Source organism: Cyclopterus lumpus, chromosome 7 (genome assembly GCF_009769545.1).
Source record: "Cyclopterus lumpus isolate fCycLum1 chromosome 7, fCycLum1.pri, whole genome shotgun sequence".
NCBI lineage: Eukaryota > Metazoa > Chordata > Actinopteri > Perciformes > Cyclopteridae > Cyclopterus > Cyclopterus lumpus.
In genome coordinates, this window is record NC_046972.1 from 24638993 (window position 1) to 24663426 (window position 24434).

At 45.7% G+C, this 24434-nt stretch overlaps 2 protein-coding genes across 6 annotated transcripts; one reads left to right on the forward strand and one right to left on the reverse strand.

Annotated features, from left to right (window-relative positions):
* cxxc1a (CXXC finger protein 1a) lies at positions 1-18709 on the reverse strand. 4 transcript variants are annotated; one of them, XM_034536357.1, is made up of 14 exons: positions 18577-18709; positions 18198-18298; positions 17523-17656; positions 16931-17086; positions 14863-15048; positions 13309-13410; positions 10069-10286; positions 8704-8911; positions 8437-8547; positions 8270-8319; positions 8078-8174; positions 1763-1915; positions 360-534; positions 1-59 (listed from the first exon to the last, which is right to left on the reverse strand). In XM_034536357.1, exons 1-13 carry the CDS (start codon positions 18639-18641, stop codon positions 388-390), a joined length of 1728 nt encoding a protein of 575 aa, XP_034392248.1. In that variant the 5' UTR covers positions 18642-18709; the 3' UTR covers positions 1-59; positions 360-387. The 4 variants fall into 4 exon arrangements, with proteins under 4 accessions (XP_034392248.1, XP_034392249.1, XP_034392247.1 ...); XM_034536358.1 differs by having other exon boundaries at positions 4-211; positions 392-534; XM_034536356.1 differs by lacking the exon at positions 1-59 and having other exon boundaries at positions 238-534.
* Positions 18710-20653: 1944 nt separating this feature from the next.
* zgc:113363 (uncharacterized protein LOC791449 homolog) lies at positions 20654-24396 on the forward strand. 2 transcript variants are annotated; one of them, XM_034536413.1, is made up of 4 exons: positions 20654-20821; positions 21458-21576; positions 21961-22284; positions 23582-24396. In XM_034536413.1, exons 2-4 carry the CDS (start codon positions 21459-21461, stop codon positions 23845-23847), a joined length of 708 nt encoding a protein of 235 aa, XP_034392304.1. In that variant the 5' UTR covers positions 20654-20821; position 21458; the 3' UTR covers positions 23848-24396. The 2 variants fall into 2 exon arrangements, with proteins under 2 accessions (XP_034392304.1, XP_034392305.1); XM_034536414.1 differs by having other exon boundaries at positions 20657-20821; positions 21970-22284; positions 23582-24393.
* The last annotated feature ends 38 nt before the right edge of the window (positions 24397-24434 follow it).

Sequence of the window (24434 nt, forward strand, 5' to 3'; positions counted from 1 at the left end):
TACATGTCCCTCTACATGTCTGTCCCTCTACATGTCCCTCTACATGTCTGTCCCTCTACCTGTCTGTCCCTCTACCTGTCTGTCCCTCTACCTGTCCTTGGCAGAGCGCAGGTCTGTGGTGATTGGGTCATGTTGGATGGTCTGGTGCAGCATCAGAGCCAATAAACCTGTCTCTCTACCTGTCTGTCCCTCTACCTGTCTGTCCCTCTACCTGTCCCTCTACCTGTCTGTCCCTCTACCTGTCTGTTCCTCTACCTGTCTGTCCCTCTACCTGTCCTTGGCAGAGCGCAGGTCCGTGGTGATTGGGTCATGTTGGATGGTCTGGTGCAGCATCAGAGCCAATAAACCTGTCTCTCTACCTGTCTGTCCCTCTACCTGTCTGTCCCTCTACCTGTCCTTGGCAGAGCGCAGGTCCGTGGTGATTGGGTCATGTTGGATGGTCTGGTGCAGCATGAGAGCCAATAAACCGGCTCGGTTCGTCATCGCTGTCCTCAGATTCCTCTCCTGCTCAAACAGCTCGTCCAGCTTATACCACTGAGGAAGAGGCCGAGAGACAGACAGGCAGAGAGTGAGACAGGCTGCCTTACCATCCTGACCCTCTCTAGGTAGAGAGAGACAGATAGCAGAGAGACAGACAGACAGCAGACAGACAGCAGACAGACAGGCAGCTCTCACCACCCTGACCCTCTCCAGACAGACAGACAGACAGGCAGCTGCTCACCACCCTGACCCTCTCCAGACAGACAGACAGACAGACAGACAGGCAGCTCTCACCACCCTGACCCTCTCCAGACAGACAGACAGACAGACAGACAGACAGGCAGCTGCTCACCACCCTGACCCTCTCCAGACAGACAGACAGCAGACAGACAGGCAGCTCTCACCACCCTGACCCTCTCCAGACAGACAGACAGACAGACAGACAGGCAGCTCTCACCACCCTGACCCTCTTCAGACAGACAGACAGACAGACAGACAGGCAGCTCTCACCACCCTGACCCTCTCCAGACAGACAGCAGACAGACAGACAGGCAGCTCTCACCACCCTGACCCTCTCCAGACAGACAGACAGCAGACAGACAGGCAGCTCTCACCACCCTGACCCTCTCCAGACAGACAGCAGACAGACAGACAGGCAGCTCTCACCACCCTGACCCTCTCCAGACAGACAGCAGACAGACAGGCAGCTCTCACCACCCTGACCCTCTCCAGACAGACAGCAGACAGACAGACAGGCAGCTCTCACCACCCTGACCCTCTCCAGACAGACAGCAGACAGACAGACAGGCAGCTCTCACCACCCTGACCCTCTCCAGACAGACAGCAGACAGACAGGCAGCTCTCACCACCCTGACCCTCTCCAGACAGACAGCAGACAGACAGACAGGCAGCTCTCACCACCCTGACCCTCTCCAGACAGACAGCAGACAGACAGACAGGCAGCTCTCACCACCCTGACCCTCTCCAGACAGACAGCAGACAGACAGACAGGCAGCTCTCACCACCCTGACCCTCTCCAGACAGACAGCAGACAGACAGACAGGCAGCTCTCACCACCCTGACCCTCTCCAGACAGACAGCAGACAGACAGACAGGCAGCTCTCACCACCCTGACCCTCTCCAGACAGACAGCAGACAGACAGACAGGCAGCTCTCACCACCCTGACCCTCTCCAGACAGACAGCAGACAGACAGACAGGCAGCTCTCACCACCCTGACCCTCTCCAGACAGACAGCAGACAGACAGACAGGCAGCTCTCACCACCCTGACCCTCTCCAGGTCCACCTCCGCCCTCCTCAGCTTCTCCCAGCTGTAGTGTTTGTTACATTTCCTCTTCGACAGGCGGCAGAACTCTCCAGTCGGCTCAAACACGTCTTTCACTAGAGGACACCCACACACCTCGTCTGCTGGGACCTGGCAGGGAGACAGGCAGGGAGACAGGCAGGGAGACAGGCAGGGAGACAGGGAGAGACAGGCAGGGAGACAGGGAGAGACAGGCAGGGAGACAGGGAGAGACAGGCAGGGAGACAGGCAGGGAGACAGGGAGAGACAGGGAGAGACAGGCAGGGAGACAGGGAGAGACAGGCAGGGAGACAGGGAGAGACAGGGAGAGACAGGCAGGGAGACAGGGAGGGAGACAGGGAGAGACAGGCAGGCAGAGACAGGCAGGGAGACAGGCAGGGAGACAGGCAGGGAGACAGGCAGGGAGAGACAGGCAGGGAGACAGGCAGAGACAGGCAGGGAGAGACAGGCAGGGAGACAGGCAGGCAGAGACAGGCAGGGAGACAGGGAGAGCGAGAGAGAGAGAGAGAGAGAGAGAGAGAGGGAGAGACAGAAAGAGATCAGTTCAGTTGTTACATTTCATATTGTTATGTTATATATTGTTACATTATATTGTTATATTGTGACATTTGATATTATTATATATACTGAGACTCCTTCTCACTCATGCAGCCTAACTCTGCCACTGACACTCTTCTCTCTACGCTGTCTTCCTCTCTTGATTCTCTCTGTCCTCTTATGACTCTGAAGGTCCTCAAGTCCTCTTATGACCCTAAAGGTCCTCAAGTCCTCTTATGACTCTGAAGGTCCTCAAGTCCTCTTATGACTCTGAAGGTCCTCAAGTCCTCTTATGACTCTAAAGGTCCTCAAGTCCTCTTATGACCCTAAAGGTCCTCAAGTCCTCTTATGACTCTGAAGGTCCTCAAGTCCTCTTATGACCCTAAAGGTCCTCAAGTCCTCTTATGACTCTAAAGGTCCTCAAGTCCTCTTATGACTCTGAAGGTCCTCAAGTCCTCTTATGACCCTAAAGGTCCTCAAGTCCTCTTATGACTCTGAAGGTCCTCAAGTCCTCTTATGACCCTAAAGGTCCTCAAGTCCTCTTATGACTCTGAAGGTCCTCAAGTCCTCTTATGACCCTAAAGGTCCTCAAGTCCTCTTATGACCCTAAAGGTCCTCAAGTCCTCTTATGACTCTAAAGGTCCTCAAGTCCTCTTATGACCCTAAAGGTCCTCAAGTCCTCTTATGACTCTAAAGGTCCTCAAGTCCTCTTACGACTCTAAAGGTCCTCAAGTCCTCTTATGACTCTAAAGGTCCTCAAGTCCTCTTATGACTCTGAAGGTCCTCAAGTCCTCTTATGACTCTAAAGGTCCTCAAGTCCTCTTATGACCCTAAAGGTCCTCAAGTCCTCTTATGACTCTGAAGGTCCTCAAGTCCTCTTATGACCCTAAAGGTCCTCAAGTCCTCTTATGACTCTAAAGGTCCTCAAGTCCTCTTATGACTCTGAAGGTCCTCAAGTCCTCTTATGACCCTAAAGGTCCTCAAGTCCTCTTATGACTCTGAAGGTCCTCAAGTCCTCTTATGACCCTAAAGGTCCTCAAGTCCTCTTATGACTCTGAAGGTCCTCAAGTCCTCTTATGACCCTAAAGGTCCTCAAGTCCTCTTATGACCCTAAAGGTCCTCAAGTCCTCTTATGACTCTAAAGGTCCTCAAGTCCTCTTATGACCCTAAAGGTCCTCAAGTCCTCTTATGACTCTAAAGGTCCTCAAGTCCTCTTACGACTCTAAAGGTCCTCAAGTCCTCTTATGACTCTAAAGGTCCTCAAGTCCTCTTATGACTCTGAAGGTCCTCAAGTCCTCTTATGACTCTAAAGGTCCTCAAGTCCTCTTATGACCCTAAAGGTCCTCAAGTCCTCTTATGACTCTGAAGGTCCTCAAGTCCTCTTATGACCCTAAAGGTCCTCAAGTCCTCTTATGACTCTAAAGGTCCTCAAGTCCTCTTATGACTCTGAAGGTCCTCAAGTCCTCTTATGACCCTAAAGGTCCTCAAGTCCTCTTATGACTCTGAAGGTCCTCAAGTCCTCTTATGACCCTAAAGGTCCTCAAGTCCTCTTATGACTCTGAAGGTCCTCAAGTCCTCTTATGACCCTAAAGGTCCTCAAGTCCTCTTATGACCCTAAAGGTCCTCAAGTCCTCTTATGACTCTAAAGGTCCTCAAGTCCTCTTATGACCCTAAAGGTCCTCAAGTCCTCTTATGACTCTAAAGGTCCTCAAGTCCTCTTACGACTCTAAAGGTCCTCAAGTCCTCTTATGACTCTAAAGGTCCTCAAGTCCTCTCCGGCTCTGTGGTTGTCTGACTCGGTGCTCAGAGAGCAACAATGCGAGCATCGGAAAGGAAATAGAGAAAATCCAAACACGTCAGCGACCTGCTCACCTATCACTCTCTTCTCTCCTCCTTCTCTGCAGCCAAAAGTCTGTTCTACCAATCCAGAATCAAATCCTCTTTGTCTAACCCCAAAAAGCTCTTCTCTATTTTTTCCAAACTCCTTGACCCCCCTGGTCCCCCCCCCCCTCCATCCTTCTACCAAGACACTGTGTTGACTACTTTACAAAAAAGATAGACGACATACGCTCTTCATTTACTAATCCATCTTCCATAACTACACCTCCAGTAACTTCACCTTCTTCCCCCTTGTTTTCCTCTTTTATCCCCCTGTCTCCTAATCAAGTTCTTACCTGGGTAACCTCTGACCCCCCGACCACCTGCCCCCTTGACCCCATCCCGTCTCACATTCTCCAGTCTATTGCTCCTGACCTTCTTCCCTTTCTCATCCATCTTATAAACACCTCCCTCTCAACCGGCTGTTTCCCTAACTCTCTGAAGGAGGCGGAGTCAACCCTCTCCTGAAGAAACCCACTCTCGACCCGTCAAGTCAACAACTACAGACCTGAAGTCAACAACTACAGACCTGAAGTCAATAACTACAGACCTGAAGTCAACAACTACAGACCTGAAGTCAACAACTACAGACCTGAAGTCAACAACTACAGACCTGAAGTCAATAACTACAGACCCGTCTCTCTCCTTCCCTTCCTTTCCAAAACTCTAGAGCGAGCTATCTTTAACCAAGTCTCCTCCTTTCTCCACAGTAACAACCTTCTAGACCCCCACCAGTCTGGATTCAAGGCCACTCAACAGAGACTGCCCTCCTTGCTGTCTCTGAGCAGCTTCACACTGTTGAGCAGCCTCTCTCTCCTCTGTCCTTATCCTTCTAGACCTTTCCGCTGCCTTTGACACAGTGAACCACCAGATCCTCATGTCCTCCCTCCAGGACCTGGTATCTCAGGCTCTGCTCTCACTCTTCTCATCCTACCTCACCGACCGCTCTTACCGGGTAACCTGGAGAGGATCTGTGTCTGAGCCTTGTCCTCTGACTACTGGGATCCCTCAGGGCTCAGTCCTGGGTCCTCTTCTCTTCTCTGTACACCAACTCTCTCTCTCTGTCATTCTCTCTCATGGCTTCTCCTACCACAGCTATGCTGACGACACCCAACTGATCCTCTCGTTTCCCCAATCTGAAACACAGGTAGCAGCACGAATCTCTGCCTGTCTGACTGACATCTCTCAGTGGATGTCCGCTCACCACCTGAAAATTAACCCGGACAAGACTGAACTTCTCCTCCTTCCAGGAAAAGGCTCTCCCACCCACGACCTAACTTACCTTCAACAACTCAGTGTTGGCCCCGCCCCCGACTGCCAGGAACCTCGGTGTGACACCTGTCAGTCAACTCTCCCTGACTGACAACATCACCACAACAACACTCTCCTACATGCTGTACAACATCAGGAGAATACGACCTCTTCTCACTCAGAAGGCGGCACAGGTTCTGGTCCAGGCTCTGGTCCAGGTTCTGATCCAGGCTCTGATCATCTCATGGTTAGACTACTGTAACTCCCTCCTTCAGGTCTACCTGCTAATGACATTCGACCTCTACAGCTCATCCAGAATGCAGCTGCTCGACTGGTCTTCAACCTCCCGAAGTTTACCCACAATCCTCTGCTCCTCCGCGACCTTCACTGGTTACCGGTGGCCACAGCATCCGCTTCAAATCATTGGTACTTGCGTACCGTGCTGTGAACAGATTGGGTCCGGTCTACATCCAGGACATGGTCTAACCTCACACCCAGGACGTGGTCTAACCTCACACCCAGGACGTGGTCTACCCTCACATCCAGGACGTGGTCTAACCTCACACCCAGGACATGGTCTAACCTCACACCCAGGACATGGTCTAACCTCACACCCAGGACATGGTCTAACCTCACACCCAGGACATGGTCTAACCTCACACCCAGGACATGGTCTAACCTCAAACCAGGACATGGTCTAACCTCACACCCAGGACATGGTCTAACCTCACACCAGGACATGGTCTAACCTCACATCCAGGACATGGTCTAACCTCACACCCAGGACATGGTCTAACCTCACACCCAGGACATGGTCTAACCTCACACCCAGGACATGGTCTAACCTCACATCCAGGACATGGTCTAACCTCACACCAGGACATGGTCTAACCTCACACCCAGGACATGGTCTAACCTCACACCCAGGACATGGTCTAACCTCACACCAGGACATGGTCTAACCTCACATCCAGGACATGGTCTAACCTCACACCCAGGACATGGTCTAACCTCACACCCAGGACATGGTCTAACCTCACACCCAGGACATGGTCTAAACTCACATCCAGGACATGGTCTAACCTCACACCCAGGACATGGTCTAACCTCACATCCAGGACATGGTCTAACCTCACATCCAGGACATGGTCTAACCTCACATCCAGGACATGGTCTAAACTCACACCCAGGACATGGTCTAACCTCACACCCAGGACATGGTCTAAACTCACACCCAGGACATGGTCTAACCTCACACCCAGGACATGGTCTAACCTCACATCCAGGACATGGTCTAACCTCACACCCAGGACATGGTCTAAACTCACATCCAGGACATGGTCTAACCTCACACCCAGGACATGGTCTAACCTCACACCAGGACATGGTCTAACCTCACACCCAGGACATGGTCTAAACTCACATCCAGGACATGGTCTAAACTCACATCCAGGACATGGTCTAACCTCACACCAGGACATGGTCTAACCTCACATCCAGGACATGGTCTAACCTCACACCAGGACATGGTCTAACCTCACATCCAGGACATGGTCTAACCTCACATCCAGGACATGGTCTAAACTCACATCCAGGACATGGTCTAACCTCACATCCAGGACATGGTCTAAACTCACATCCAGGACATGGTCTAACCTCACATCCAGGACATGGTCTAACCTCACATCCAGGACATGGTCTAAACTCACACCCCACCTCGTTCACTTCACTCGGCTTCGGCCAATCAGCTTGTAGCTCCTTCACTTCGAGCTAAACACTCAACAAAGTCACGACTGTTTGCTGTTCTGGCTCCTCATTGGTGGAACGAGCTCCCCATTGACATCAGGACAGGAAGTCTCTACAGACTAAAAACACATCTTAGTGACGACACCTTGAATAGGGAAGGTAGAGCCGTAGTAGCACTTTAGAAGCACTTAAATGTCTCTTACTGATAGCACTTTGTAGTTTAACGTTATTGAAGAAATTGTACTTTCTTGATTCTTGTTGTTCTGAGTTTGGACTCATGGTTTAATGCACTTATTGTAAGTCGCTTTGGATAAAAGCGTCAGCTAAATGACATGAAATGTAATGTAATGGTTACATTTCATATTATATATTTTTCACCGTTGTAGTGCAGCTCACCTGTCTGACTGACGGTCACCTGTCTGACTGACGGTCACCTGTCTCACCGATGGTCACCTGTCTTACTGATGGTAACCTGTCTTACTGATGGTAACCTGTCTTACTGACTGTCACCTGTCTTTCTGATGGTCACCTGTCTGACTGATGGAAACCTGTCTTACTGATGGTAACCTGTCTTACTGATGGAAACCTGTCTTAATGACGGTCACCTGTCTTACTGATGGTCACCTGTCTGACTGATGGAAACCTGTCTTACTGACTGTCACCTGTCTGACTGATGGAAATCTGTCTTACTGACGGTCACCTGTCTTACTGATGGTCACCTGTCTGACTGACGGTCACCTGTCTTACTGACGGTCACCTGTCTGACTGATGGAAATCTGTCTTACTGACGGTCACCTGTCTTACTGATGGTCACCTGTCTGACTGATGGAAACCTGTCTTACTGACAGTCACCTGTCTTACCTTGGGATCTCTGGAGTGTTCGGGACACAGAACCTGCAGCCGCTTACAGTACGTCTTACTCTGAGGGTTATACACGTCACAGAACAGCCGGGTCGCCCTGCAACACAGACAGACACGCGAGAGACAGACAGGTCTCAGCCCGACAGGAACACACTTTGAAAAACAGTCAGAGAGACAGACAGGTGTTCTTACCCTTCTATTCGTGTTGGGTACATGGAGCCAAACGATGTCTGGCTCTCATACTGTTGAACAGACAGACAGACAGACAGTTGGGATTAGTTTTCATTGTATCCTAACGGCTGGAAAGTATGTATGAACAGATACAGCCTGAAACAACTCCATGAACTCCATGAACACACCTTAGCGTAGCATCTCTCCATGTGTCTCAGCGCCACCTTCGGATTGACGGGGTGACTGCAGGACACACAGAAGACCTGGAGGTCTGTGTCATCACCTTCCCCCTCCGTCACCTGGAGAGACAGAGAGAGAGACAGGGAGACAGAGAGAGAGACAGGGAGAGAGTGTGGCAGAGAGACGGAGTGAGAGAGGCAGACAGACAGGTGGAGACATGTCAGAGAAAACTGCTGAATCAAACTGAAAGCTAACTGTCTGTCTTCCTGTCTCACCTCCTCGTGGTGATGGACCTGCTGCTGCTTGGCGTTGGCGATGATGCCTTCGAGCTCGTGGAAGCGCTTCTCCATCAGCGTAAGGCGGAGCCTGGCGGCCTGCTGCTCCTTCCTGATTCGCTCCAGCTGTCTCCGCCCCATTTCCTCCGCAACGCACGGACTCTGCTGCCACTGCTGGATCCTCTGAGGGAGAATCTCATATATACGACTGGCAGAGAGACAGACAGGGAGACAGAGAGACAGACAGGGAGATAGTCAGGGAGACAGACAGGGAGGGAGACAGGGAGACAGACAGAGAGACAGACAGGGAGACAGAAAGACAGACAGGGAGATAGTCAGGGAGATAGTCAGGGAGACAGACAGGGAGGGAGACAGGGAGACAGACAGGCAGACAGGGAGATAGTCAGGGAGACAGACAGAGAGACAGACAGGGAGGGAGACAGGGAGACAGACAGGGAGGGAGACAGGGAGACAGAGAGGCAGACAGGGAGACAGACAGAGAGGCAGGGAGATAGTCAGGGAGACAGACAGGGAGGGAGACAGGGAGACAGACAGAGAGACAGACAGGGAGATAGTCAGGGAGACAGACAGGGAGGGAGACAGGGAGACAGACAGAGAGACAGACAGGGAGACAGAAAGACAGACAGGGAGATAGTCAGGGAGACAGACAGAGAGACAGACAGGGAGGGAGACAGGGAGACAGACAGGGAGGGAGACAGGGAGACAGACAGAGAGGGAGACAGGGAGACAGACAGGAAGGGAGACAGGGAGACAGACAGAGAGGGAGACAGGGAGACAGACAGGGAGGCAGACAGGGAGACAGACAGGGAGGGAGACAGGGAGACAGACAGGGAGGCAGACAGGGAGACAGAAAGACAGACAGGGAGATAGTCAGGGAGACAGAAAGACAGACAGGGAGATAGTCAGGGAGATAGTCAGGGAGACAGACAGAGAGACAGACAGGGAGACAGAAAGACAGACAGGGAGATAGTCAGGGAGACAGACAGAGAGACAGACAAGGAGGGAGACAGGGAGATAGTCAGGGAGACAGACAGAGAGACAGACAGGGAGGGAGACAGGGAGACAGGGAGACAGACAGGGAGGCAGACAAGGAGACAGACAGGGAGACAGACAGAGAGGCAGAGAGACAGACAGTGAGACAGGGAGAGAGAGAGAAAGACAGGGAGGCAGACAGGGAGACAGACAGAGAGAGAAAGAGACAGAAAGACAGGCAGACAGACAAAGATCAGTCAGTTTATAAGACAACTCAGTAATTATTGTGTTTCTACTCAAACTGGTCAATAGGTGTGTTGTTGACCTGTTTGTGTTGTTGTTGACGTGTTTGTTATTGAGCGTGTGACTCACTTGGCTGCGAGTTTCATGCCGCATTCCTCAGAACAGTACTTGGAGTTGGTCCTCGTGAGTTGGACACATCCTGGTCCCTGACACTGACGCAGAGCCCCGCCCACTTCCTTAGCTCCGCCCTCTCCCGCTCGCTCGCTGTGACGCAATCGCTCCTTGTGACGCTGCTTGGCCTTGTGGCGGCGAGGCTTCACCTCCGCTTTAGGGGCAGAGACAGATTTCTGCAGCGGAGGACACAACAAACAACAACAACATGTTGACACACTGTATCACCTGCAGGTAAAACAGGTAATAAATCATAGAATTTATATACAGGTACGTCAGCATCACTAAACAAAATCGGATTGTGATCCCCGCGTCGCCATCAGTGACGTCATCAGGGCCCTATTTCTCGTAGGTGGTTCAACTAAGTCGATCAAATGTCCTATTAGCCAGCTTAAATTAACACGATGATTGAAATCAGGCTATCCCGGTTTCTCAAAGGCTGATCCGCGCTCAAACAATCTCGTTAATTCAAACCAGACTTCAGTAATCAGGATAGTTGAACCAGACTTCAGTAATCAGGATAGTTGAACCAGACTTCAGTAATCAGGATAGTTGAACCAGACTTCAGTAATCAGGATAGTTGAACCAGACTTCAGTAATCAGGATAGTTGAACCAGACTTCAGTACTCAGGATAGTTGAACCAGACTTCAGTACTCAGGATAGTTGAACCAGACTTCAGTAATCAGGATAGTTGAACCAGACTTCAGTACTCAGGATAGTTGAACCAGACTTCAGTAATCAGGATAGTTGAACCAGACTTCAGTACTCAGGATAGTTGAACCAGACTTCAGTAATCAGGATAGTTGAACCAGACTTCAGTAATCAGGATAGTTGAACCAGACTTCAGTCATCAGGATAGCTGAACCAGACTTCAGTAATCAGGATAGTTGAACCAGACTTCAGTAATCAGGATAGTTGAACCAGACTTCAGTAATCAGGATAGTTGAACCAGACTTCAGTACTCAGGATAGTTGAACCAGACTTCAGTAATCAGGATAGTTGAACCAGACTTCAGTACTCAGGATAGTTGAACCAGACTTCAGTACTCAGGATAGTTGAACCAGACTTCAGTAATCAGGATAGTTGAACCAGACTTCAGTAATCAGGATAGTTGAACCAGACTTCAGTAATCAGGATAGTTGAACCAGACTTCAGTACTCAGGATAATTGTCAACTCTTTCAGAACAAGTAGATAATATATAAGTGTATATTCATGTATGTGGAGATGATCATATAGAACTTTTATTGCATTTACTCGGACGTGGCCAGAGAACGTAATGAACACATCCATGAGATCCACCAAAACAGCGGCTTTCCTGATGTTCTGCATCGCCAACACTGTAGAACAATGTACAACAATGTACCACAATGTAAAACAATGTACCACAATGTACCACACTGTAGAACAATGTACCACAATGTACCACAATGTACCACACTGTAAAACAATGTACCACAATGTACCACACTGTAGAACAATGTACCACAATGTACCACACTGTAGAACAATGTACCACAATGTACCACACTGTAGAACAATGTACCACACTGTAGAACAATGTACAACAATGTACCACAATGTACCACACTGTAGAACAATGTACCACAATGTACCACAATGTACCACACTGTAGAACAATGTACCACAATGTACCACACTGTACAACAATGTATCACAATGTACCACACTGTAGAACAATGTACAACAATGTACCACACTGTAGAACAATGTACAACAATGTACCACACTGTACAACAATGTACCACAATGTACCACACTGTAGAACAATGTACCACACTGTAGAACAATGTACAACAATGTACCACAATGTACCACACTGTAGAACAATGTACCACAATGTACCACACTGTACAACAATGTATCACAATGTACCACACTGTAGAACAATGTACAACAATGTACCACACTGTAGAACAATGTACAACAATGTACCACACTGTAGAACAATGTACCACACTGTAGAACAATGTACCACAATGTACCACACTGTACAACAATGTACCACAATGTACCACACTGTAGAACAATGTACAACAATGTACCACACTGTAGAACAATTTACAACAATGTACCACACTGTAGAACAATGTACCACAATGTACCACACTGTAGAACAATGTACAACAATGTACCACTATGTACAACAATGTACCACACTGTACAACAATGTACCACACTGTAAAACAATGTACCACAATGTACCACACTGTACAACAATGTACCACAATGTACCACACTGTAGAACAATGTACAACAATGTACCACACTGTACCACAATGTACCACAATGTACCACACTGTAGAACAATGTACAACAATGTACCACACTGTACCACAATGTACCACACTGTACAACAATGTACCACACTGTAAAACAATGTACCACAATGTACCACACTGTACAACAATGTACCACACTGTAGAACAATGTACCACAATGTACCACACTGTAAAACAATGTACCACACTGTAGAACAATGTACAACAATGTACCACACTGTACCACAATGTACCACACTGTAGAACAATGTACCACAATGTACCACACTGTACAACAATGTACCACACTGTAGAACAATGTACCACACTGTAGAACAATGTACCACAATGTACCACACTGTACAACAATGTACCACACTGTAAAACAATGTACCACACTGTAGAACAATGTACAACAATGTACCACACTGTACAACAATGTACCACAATGTACCACACTGTAGAACAATGTACCACAATGTACCACACTGTACAACAATGTACCACACTGTAGAACAATGTACCACACTGTAGAACAATGTACCACAATGTACCACAATGTACCACACTGTACAACAATGTACCACACTGTAAAACAATGTACAACAATGTACAACACTGTACAACAATGTACCACAATGTACCACACTGTAGAACAATGTAGAACAATGTAGAACAATGTACCACACTGTACAACAATGTACCACAATGTACCACACTGTAAAACAATGTACCACACTGTAGAACAATGTACAACAATGTACCACACTGTACAACAATGTACCACACTGTAGAACAATGTACCACAATGTACCACACTGTACAACAATGTACCACACTGTAGAACAATGTACCACACTGTAGAACAATGTACCACACTGTACAACAATGTACCACAATGTTTGAACCATCCTCACCTTCTTCTCCGTCTTCTTCTCTCGCCTCTTGACGTGTTTCACCTTCACGGCCTTCTTCCTCAGGGAGTCTGACTGGGCGTCCTCTTCCTCGCTGTGCCACACCTGCAACAGGATGTAGCATCACACCACAGAAAGTAGCATCACAACACAGGAAGTAGCATCACAACACAGGAAGTAAGATCACACCACAGGTTGGAGCATCACCCTACAGGTAGTAGCATCACCACACAGGAAGTAGCATCACACTACAGGTAGGAGCATAACACTACAAGAACTAGCATCACAACACAGGTAGTAGCATCACAGTACAGGAAGTAGCATTACACCACAGGAAGTAGCATCACACCACAGGAAGTAGCATCACACCACAGGAAGTAGCATCACACCACAGGAAGTAGCATCACACACAGGAAGTATCATCACACCACAGGAAGTATCATCACACCACAGGAAGTAGCATCACACACAGGAAGTAGCATCACACCACAGGAAGTAGCATCACCCCACAGGAAGTAGCATCACACACAGGAAGTATCATCACACCACAGGAAGTATCATCACACCACAGGAAGTAGCATCACACCACAGGAAGTAGCATCACACACAGGAAGTAGCATCACACACAGGAAGTAGCATCACACCACAGGAAGTAGCATCACACCACAGGAAGTAGCATCACACACAGGAAGTAGCATCACACCACAGGAAGTATCATCACACCACAGGAAGTAGCATCACACACAGGAAGTATCATCACACCACAGGAAGTAGCATCACACACAGGAAGTAGCATCACACCACAGGAAGTAGCATCACACCACAGGAAGTAGCATCACACACAGGAAGTAGCATCACACCACAGGAAGTATCATCACACCACAGGAAGTATCATCACACCACAGGAAGTAGCATCACACACAGGAAGTATCATCACACCACAGGAAGTATCATCACACCACAGGAAGTATCATCACACCACAGGAAGTAGCATCACACCACAGGAAGTATCATCACACCACAGGAAGTATCATCACACCACAGGAAGTATCATCACACACAGGAAGTAGCATCACACCACAGGAAGTAGCATCACACACAGGAAGTATCATCACACCACAGGAAGTATCATCACACACAGGAAGTAGCATCACACCACAGGAAGTATCATCACACCACAGGAAGTATCATCACACACAGGAAGTAGCATCACACCACAGGAAGTAGCATCACACACAGGAAGTAGCATCACACCATAGGAAGTAGCATCACACCACAGGAAGTAGCATCACACCACAGGAAGTAGCATCACACACAGGAAGTATCATCACACCACAGGAAGTATCATCACACCACAGGAAGTATCATCACACCACAGGAAGTAGCATCACACTACAGGAAGTAGCATCACACCACAGGAAGTAGCATCACACACAGGAAGTATCATCACACACAGGAAGTAGCATCACACACAGGAAGTATCATCACACCACAGGAAGTAGCATCACACACAGGAAGTAGCATCACACACAGGAAGAGTCAGAAAGGCGTACTGACCAGGTCTTGGTATCCGGCAGCTTTGTACTGCTCATACAACTCCAGCTCGCTCCCGCTGAAGGCCACCTCGTCATCATCATCGTCATCATCCTCGTCCTCCGTCTGAAGCCCCGCTCCTTTCCTCGACAGGCCACGCCCCCTGATTCCACTCCGACTCATCTCCTCTTCTTTGACACGAAGCATCTTCTAGATATAGATATATATATATATATAATAACTAATCAATACCACCACCACCAGTTCGTTGTGTCTAAGAATTATGACTCAATAAAACAATCAATCAATAAAACAACTGTACATATACATATAAACCTGAGTTTACATGCATATAAATCTGAGATTATATACATATAAACCTGAGATTACATGCATATAAATCTGAGATTACATGCATATAAATCTGAGATTATATACATTTAAACCTGAGATTGCATACATATAAACCTGAGATTATATACATATAAACCTGAGACTACATACATATAAACCTGAGTTTACATATATATAAACCTGAGATTACATACATAAAACCTGAGATACATTTAAACCTGTGATTGCATACATATAAATCTGAGATTATATACATTTAAACCTGTGATTGCATACATATAAATCTGAGGTTATATACATTTAAACCTGAGATTACATGACTATAAACCTGAGTTTCCATGCATATAAACCTGAGATTACATACATATTAAACCTAAGATTACATGCATATAAACCTGAGATTACATACATATAAACCTGAGATTACATGCATATAAACCTGAGATTACATACATACTGTATAAACCTGAGATACATATAAACCTGAGATTTCATGCATATAAACCTGAGATTACATACATATAAACCTGAGAGATTACATACATATAAACCTGAGAGATTACATGCATATAAACCTGAGATTACATACATATAAACCTGAGTTTACATACATATAAACCTGAGATTATATACATTTAAACCTGTGAGATTACATGCATATAAACCTGAGTTTACATACATATAAACCTGAGATTACATACATATAAACCTGAGAGATTACATGCATATAAACCTGAGTTTACATACATATAAACCTGAGATTATATACATTTAAACCTGTGATTGCATACATATAAATCTGAGATTATATACATTTAAACCTGTGATTGCATACATATAAACCTGAGTTTACATACATATAAACCTGAGTTTACATACATATAAACCTGAGTTTCCAAGCATATAAACCTGAGATTACATACATATAAACCTGAGACTACATACATATAAACCTGAGTTTACATACATATAAACCTGAGACTACATACATATAAACCTGAGTTTCCATGCATATAAACCTGAGTTTACATGCATATAAACCTGATATTAAATGCATATAAACCTGAGATTACATACATATAAACCTGAGTTTACATACATATAAACCTGAGTTTACATACATATAAACCTGAGTTTACATACATATAAACCTGAGACTACATACATATAAACCTGAGTTTCCATACATATAAACCTGAGATTACATACATATAAACCTGAGAGATTACATACATATAAACCTGAGTTTACATACATATAAACCTGAGACTACATACATATAAACCTGAGTTTCCATGCATATAAACCTGAGTTTCCAAGCATATAAACCTGAGATTACATACATATAAACCTGAGACTACATACATATAAACCTGAGTTTACATACATATAAACCTGAGACTACATACATATAAACCTGAGTTTCCATGCATATAAACCTGAGTTTACATGCATATAAACCTGATATTAAATGCATATAAACCTGAGATTACATACATATAAACCTGAGTTTACATACATATAAACCTGAGTTTACATACATATAAACCTGAGACTACATACATATAAACCTGAGTTTCCATGCATATAAACCTGAGATTACATACATATAAACCTGAGAGATTACATACATATAAACCTGAGTTTACATACATATAAACCTGAGTTTCCATGCATATAAACCTGAGGTTACATGCCTATAAACCTGAGTTTCCATGCATATAAACCTGAGACTCACCCGGGCCCGAACCTCACACTGCCGCATGCGACACTTCTGCCGGATCTTGTTTGGACCTCCGAACTTCTTCATGTCTTTGCAGAAGTCGCACAGAGCGCAGTCCTCCGTCCTCAGGCAGGCGTCACACTCGCCACACATCCGGGCCGAGCGCTTGATCTGGTTCACAAACAATAAGACAAATGTAATCCGGGTCACAGGGGAGACCAGTATCCACTGGATCTGATATCCCAGGAGGAGCTGTGACCCCGATAGCCCCCTTTCTGGTCCAATTAAATGCCAGGTTACCTGTGAGCCCCGCCTATTGGTAGAGATACTAGTTTGCCCCGCTCCTTGTCGGTCTAGTTACCTGAGACCATATACACATATAAACCAGGGTCCACTTTATGATCTAGTCCTGGTCCCAGTCTAGGTTCAGTGTAGGCTGATCCAGATCCTTTTAGGTCTGAATAAAACAGAATGACGGGATCTGTCTGGAGGGTCTCCATGTTCATCAGACCTGGTCTGATGCGACCTGGTCAGATGTGGTCTGGTGTGGCCCCGCCCCCTGACGGGTTAGTTACCCGTTTGCCCCTCGCCCTGTCAGTATAGTTACCTGTGAGCCTCGCCTCCTGTCCATCTTGGTCTGGGTGGAGCTCCCGTCTCCATCAGGTTGGTCCTCCGTCTCCGTCTCTTTCTCCTCCTTGGTCTTCTTCAGACGGTATTTAATCTCCAGAGACGGATCTTTATCTGCAGGGGGCGAAACACAGCTAACGGCTTACTCAGAGCTAACACAGAGCTAACAGCTAACACAAAGCTAACACACAGCTAACACAAAGTTAACACAAAGCTAACAAACACAACGCTAACACTGAGCTAACACAAAGCTAACACACAGCTAACAGCTAAAACACAGCTAACACAGAGCTAACAGCTAAAACACAGCTAACACACAGCTAAAACAAACCTAACACAGAGTTAACACAAAGCTAACAGCTAACACAAAGCTAACACACAGCTAACAGCTTACTCAGAGCTAACACAAAGCTAACACACAGCTAACACATAGCTATCACAGAGCTAACAGCTAAAACACAGCCATATTGAATGTCAGAGTTCTACTATATCTTTCTATCTTAAAGGAGCAGTGTGTTTCAGTTACTATCAGACATGAAATATAATATTCATAACGATGTTTCTTTAATCTTCATACCCACACTTCACACAGTCCAAACCCTGTTTCTACAGACCCTCGTTCCGTTACCTGAAGGCACCACGTTACTTCACTGACCTCTGCAGGACGGACAAAACCAAACTCTGATGGATTTAGCTGCTTTCTCTGAGACGCCAACACAGTTTCCATGAAACCACTCGGTACAGCTGTCGCACCCTCTGACAGACAGACAGGCAGAGAGACAGACAGGGAGATAAAAAGGTAGAAAGAGTTAACAGAGAGACAGACAGGCAGACAGACAGATAAAAGGCAGACAGACAGACAGACAGAGAGAGAGACAGACAGATAAAAGGTAGACAGAGAGGCAGAGAGACAGGCAGACAGAGAGAGAGACAGACAGATAAAAGGTAGACAGACAGACAGACAGGCAGAGAGACAGACAGGTTAGTGCATGTTGTGATGTTGGTTCTCATCATTTTAATCTTCAGGTTCTTACATCATGAAACAGTTGATGTCGGATTTCCTGCAGACACAATAAACAGGACCTCTGGGGGTCTTCATGGAGACCTTCAGTCCTCCTCCTTCCCCTCCTCTTCCTCCTTCTCTTCCTCCTTCACCTCCTCTTCCTCCTTCTCTTCCTCCTTCACCTCCTTCTTCTCCTCCTCCTTCACCTCCTCCTCCTCCTGCCTCCTCCGGGCCTCGCTCTGCTCCTGCAGCCTCCTCCAACTGAGGAGAACCAAGAGAGCAGATTGTTACACACATCAAGACCACACCAGACCACATGAGACCAGGTCTTATCGGACCACACCAGACCACATGAGACCAGGTCTTATCGGACCACATCAGACCACATGAGACCAGGTCTTATCAGACCACACCAGACCACATGAGACCAGGTCTTATCGGACCACACCAGACCACATGAGACCAGGTCTTATCGGACCACATCAGACCACATGAGACCAGGTCTTATCGGACCACATCAGACCACATGAGACCAGGTCTTATCAGACCACATCAGACCACATGAGACCAGGTCTTATCAGACCACATCAGACCACATCAGACCAGGTCCAGATGAAAAAACATCAGACCTGATCTGGATTTCCGTGAAGACTCTCTGATCCGCATTAAAGACCACTGGTCCTAACGGACCCGGACTCTGCAGGGTTGCCCGTCACAGTTTTTTTGATTTCCATGCAATTATTCATCGGTCACGTGTCATCTGTGCGTGCGTGCGTGCGTGCGATGCTGCAGGTCTCAACGGGTCCAGCTGCTGCTCCATCAGTGCAACATCTGCCCGAGAAGAAGTCCACGAAGAAGACTCACCATCAAGACGCTGCAGCTGCTCCTCGCGCAGAAGAAGAACCGGTCTTCCGCGAGACCTCCGTCGCGTGTCGCGCGTCACGTGTCACGTGTAACATGTCACACGTCACCTGTCAATCACTCAGAACTGAATGTGTTCGAGTCTCTTTGTTTGCGCCGCTGCTCCGGCCGCTTCTTCTTCTGCGCGCTCAATTAGAGCTGCAGCAGCGACAACGAGGCCGCGGCTGCAGCGACGCCTGCAGGGAGGAGACGCAACGACACCCTGAACCGGTCTATATTATAATCACTATAAACCTAATAAATATGATAAGAATAGTTATAATAAATATAACTATAATTATTATAAATATATTAGTAATGGTATAACACTTATAATCAATATAATAATAATGGTAATAATACAAATAATACTTATAATAAATATAATAATAATAGTAATGGTAATAATAATAATAATAATAATAAATATAAATATAATTATTCTAAATATATAAGTAATGGTAATAACACTTATAATCAATCTAATAGTTATAATAGTAATGGTAATAATACAAATAATACTTACAATAAATATAATAATAATAAACATGATAATAAATGTAATAATAAACATAATAGTAATTATAATAAGTATTATTATTATAAAACATAATAATTATAATCAATATAATAATAATAATAATAATAATATACATTATAATACATGTAATAATGAATATACTGATCATGATTATAAACGTGATAATAAACATAATAATGATGATAATAATCCATATTATGAATATAATTATAAATGTAAAGTCAGTTCTCATTGAGTCCAGCAGGCGGCAGTCACATTCAAAAACTTTTTGTTGTCATTAATATTATTATTATTATAATCTCTTGTAATTATAATACATATTATTATTACTAGCATACAAAATAATAACAACAACAAGTATTAATAATAAATATATACATAAAGTAGAAAGTATTATAAAGTCTTAAATTCACTGGACAGCACCCTCCTGTTGAATTACTCGTGTGTGTGAGTGTGTGTGTGTGTGTGCGTGTGTGTGTGTGCGCGTGTGTGTGTATGCGTTTGTGTTTGCGTGTGTGTGTGTGTGTGTGTGTGCGTGTGTGTGTGTGTGCGTGTGTGTGTGCGCGTGTGTGTGTATGCGTATGTGTTTGCGTGTGTGTGTGCGTGTGCGTGTGTGTGTGTGTGTGTGTGTGTGTGCTGCTTTCGAAATAAAGAGGAGGCGGTCACACGCATGCGCGCGCTCCCGACACAGCGGCAACCCGCTTATTGAGAAGAGTGACAGAACAAAAGAAGGAAGAAGGAAGAAAGAAAGAAAAGAGAAACAAGAGATAAAGAAGAAGAAGAAGAAGAAGAAGGAGAAAAAGAAAAAGGAGAAGAAGAAGGAGAAAAGTCTCAGGTAAAAATGTGTTATTATTTAAATAATATTTCGATGATTCAGAAGTTTCTCTCTTTGATCCAGAAACATAAATATTGTGTTTACTTGTTTGTTTCTTGGCTAATTAATTAATTATTACATTTGTATTGATATTATTGAGATGATTCATCATCTTTATTGATTGAGTTTTATTTACTCTTTTTGCTGCTGCTGAACAATAAAGTGTATTAATAAAGTTCATAATGATTAAATAGATTATAATAAATGTGCTGGTTTTAATGGTTTACTTTTATGTTATTTTAAAGTATTAAAGATAAATAGAGGTAATATCTGCCTTTAAATTATATAATATTTTTAAAATGTTGTTTCCTAGCATCTTGAGCTGCGTTTCTTTTCATTATTACAAATGTTATTACTGTTATTATTATTATTATAGCATTATTATTACTATTACTATCATTATTACAAATTGTATTACTGTTATTATTATTACCATTATTACTATTACTATCATTATTACTAATGTTATTACTGTTATTATTATCTATTATCTATTTATTTAAAATTAATAATAATGCTGCTGTTGTTGTGACGTATGAAAACAAAAGACTTGCAGCAGATCAATAATTAATTATAACGATCGTGTTAATTTGGCAGGATGGACGTGAATTCACACGCCGATGACATCACTGAGAGCAGAGCCAATCAGAAGCCGGTTCAATCAGAATGCGTCTCCATCCAGCCAACAGCCAATGGGACGCTCCTGCATCACACAGGTGAGACAGTCCGATGATGACATCACCCTGAATTCAGACTTACAAGCTGAGCTTTACACACATTGTTTACTATATTCTATAATAACCAAGTTTATCAAATGTTTCTGAATGTTTTGTCCTTTAAATTAACACATCCTCGTTCTCTTCTTCTGTGGTGGGGACCAGTAACTCTGTCCTTTACGTATATTTGTACGTAACTTGAGTTTTATTCGCTACTTTATTCTTTTACTGTCACATTTCCAACCCTTCAAAATAAAACGTGACTGGATGTTTGTTTCCATATGTTGATATAAAATACATAAACAAGTACACAATATACTTTTAAGATCTGGGTACTTCTTCTGTGGTGTTTCATGCCACCAAACAGACAGTAATCACATAAAGACGTTTCAGAGGAGGCTCCGCCCCTCCGGCTCTGTGATTGGTCAGATGACGGAGCCAGCGTCGACAACTCTGTGACGGACGGCTCCTCCACCAATGGCGTCGCTCGCCTAATGCCCAGCCAAAAGAGAGGTAGCCGCCCAATACCTGAATCTGACACCTGTGATGTCACCTGTGATGTCACTTCCTGTCTCTCAGTTGTGGACAGCTCATCAGCGTCTCCTCCTCCTCCTCATCGCAGCACCAATCAGAAGCGTCTCTCCTCTACTAAAAGCCACGCCCCCATGAGGTCGGACGCCGCCCACATTAAGGAGGTCGCTGGAGATGGTGAGCCAATCAGGTTTGAGTAGAGATGTCATGTGATTAGGATATAAGGGTTCATCCTCTGGAGATCAGGAACACAATAATATAGAACGTAGGTAACCAGATGTGATGAACCTTATGTTCTGCAACAGCTGCACTGGAACCTGAACACGTGGAGGAACCTTATGTTCTGCAACAGCTGCACTGGAACCTGAACACGTGGAGGAACCTTATGTTCTGCAACAGCTGCACTGGAACCTGAACACGTGGAGGAACCTTATGTTCTGCAACAGCTGCACTGGAACCTGAACACGTGGAGGAACCTTATGTTCTGCAACAGCTGCACTGGAACCTGAACACGTGGAGGAACCTTATGTTCTGCAACAGCTGCATTGGAACCTGAACACGTGGAGGAACCTTATGTTCTGCAACAGCTGCACTGGAACCTGAACACGTGGAGGAACCTTATGTTCTGCAACAGCTGCACTGGAACCTGAACACGTGGAGGAACCTTATGTTCTGCAACAGCTGCACTGGAACCTGAACACGTGGAGGAACCTTATGTTCTGCAACAGCTGCACTGGAGACGATTTGGGAAAAAATTAATTGGGCGTAACACACACTTAGCTCCTCCCACTAATGCATGTTCCTTATGGAGCCAACAAAGCAGTTAGTATAGTTAATCTGAATCTGTAACGTTATTGAGACAGACTGACAGACAGACAGGCAGGCAGGCAGACAGACAGACAGACAGGCAGGCAGACAGGCAGACACTTTATCTGAGGACACCTTCATCGTGGACGTCTGCTTATCTCTGATAAAACCAGCCGTTAACTCCCTCACAGCCAACAGACCTCAGACCAGAATGATGTGTTCACTGTCTCTGTCCTGATGAACCACAGAATGGTGCATTCACTGTCTGTCCTGATGTCCCCACAGAATGATGCGTTCACTGTCTGTCCTGATGTCCCCACAGAATGATGTGTTCACTGTCTTTGTCCTGATGAACCACAGAATGGTGCATTCACTGTCTGTCCTGATGTCCCCACAGAATGATGCGTTCACTGTCTTTGTCCTGATGAACCACAGAATGGTGCATTCACTGTCTGTCCTGATGTCCCCATAGAATGATGCGTTCACTGTCTCTGTCCTGATGTTTCTACAGAATGATGCGTTCACTGTCTTTGTCCTGATGTCCCCATAGAATGATGCATTCACTGTCTCTGTCCTGATGTTTCTACAGAATGATGCATTCACTGTCTTTGTCCTGATGTCCCCATAGAATGATGCATTCACTGTCTCTGTCCTGATGTTTCTACAGACTGGTGCGTTCACTGTCTCCTGGCTTGTCTTTTCTGCGAGCTAACATCCATGTGTTCGGCTGTGGGGGAGTGTCTGGTTTGCGGAGTGGGCGGGGCCTGTTGTTGCGATGCCGCGGTTGGCTGCTGCTGCTGCTATGGGGAGGCGGCCTGTACGGAGGAGGCATGTCAGGCCGCGTTGGATTGTGGGATATGGGAGGACTGCTGCGGCTCGTCCGACTGCCTGGAAGTCTGTTTGGAGTGCTGCTCCATCTGCTTTCCCTCGTAGAGCAGCCAATCAGAGACGGACTACGGGCTGATGTCACAGCACTGGTCGTCGCCTGGAGGCGGAGCTACTTCGTGACGTATGTTGCGTTCACTGAGAGTCGGTGCTCCTAGGACTCGTCTGAACTGAACTTTATTAACGTCTGCAGAATAAACTATTGATGTTTGGGATTGGCAGCTCAGGAGGGGGCGGGATCATCGGGTGGGACAGGAAGTGGGTATTTTGTTGAAGCAACATGACAGGACGTCCAAACAGGAAACAGGAAATCACTGAGATGACAACGCCACCTGACCCCTGACCCCCCCAGCATGCCCAACATCAAAGACACAGACCCAGTCACACACACACACACAGAAATGACACAGCTTAATTTTAAAGTTAAAATCTGCTGTTATTTTATATTTTATTATTATTTTCAACATGAAAACAAAAAAAGTTTGTCAATATAAACCTTTAAAACGGAATCAAACCCCCCCTGCTGGTGGTATGTATGTATGTATGTGTATACATGCATACATACATCACACACCCATACATATATATATATATATATATATATGTGTATGTATATATAAAAATATATACACATA

Excerpts from the sequence above, each read along its gene's own strand:
- cxxc1a (XM_034536357.1), bottom strand. The coding sequence starts at position 18,641 with ATGAAGACCCCCAGAGGTCCTGTTTATTGTGTCTGCAGGAAATCCGAC. Across the intron at positions 8,548-8,703 it reads AGGTCCATCACCACGAGGAG|GTGACGGAGGGGGAAGGTGA; the intron begins GTGAGACAGGAA and ends CTGTCTCTCCAG. Across the intron at positions 8,175-8,269 it reads TACCCAACACGAATAGAAGG|GGCGACCCGGCTGTTCTGTG; the intron begins GTAAGAACACCT and ends TCTGTGTTGCAG.
- zgc:113363 (XM_034536413.1), top strand. The coding sequence starts at position 21,459 with ATGGACGTGAATTCACACGCCGATGACATCACTGAGAGCAGAGCCAAT. Across the intron at positions 21,577-21,960 it reads GACGCTCCTGCATCACACAG|ACGTTTCAGAGGAGGCTCCG; the intron begins GTGAGACAGTCC and ends AATCACATAAAG. Across the intron at positions 22,285-23,581 it reads TAAGGAGGTCGCTGGAGATG|ACTGGTGCGTTCACTGTCTC; the intron begins GTGAGCCAATCA and ends ATGTTTCTACAG.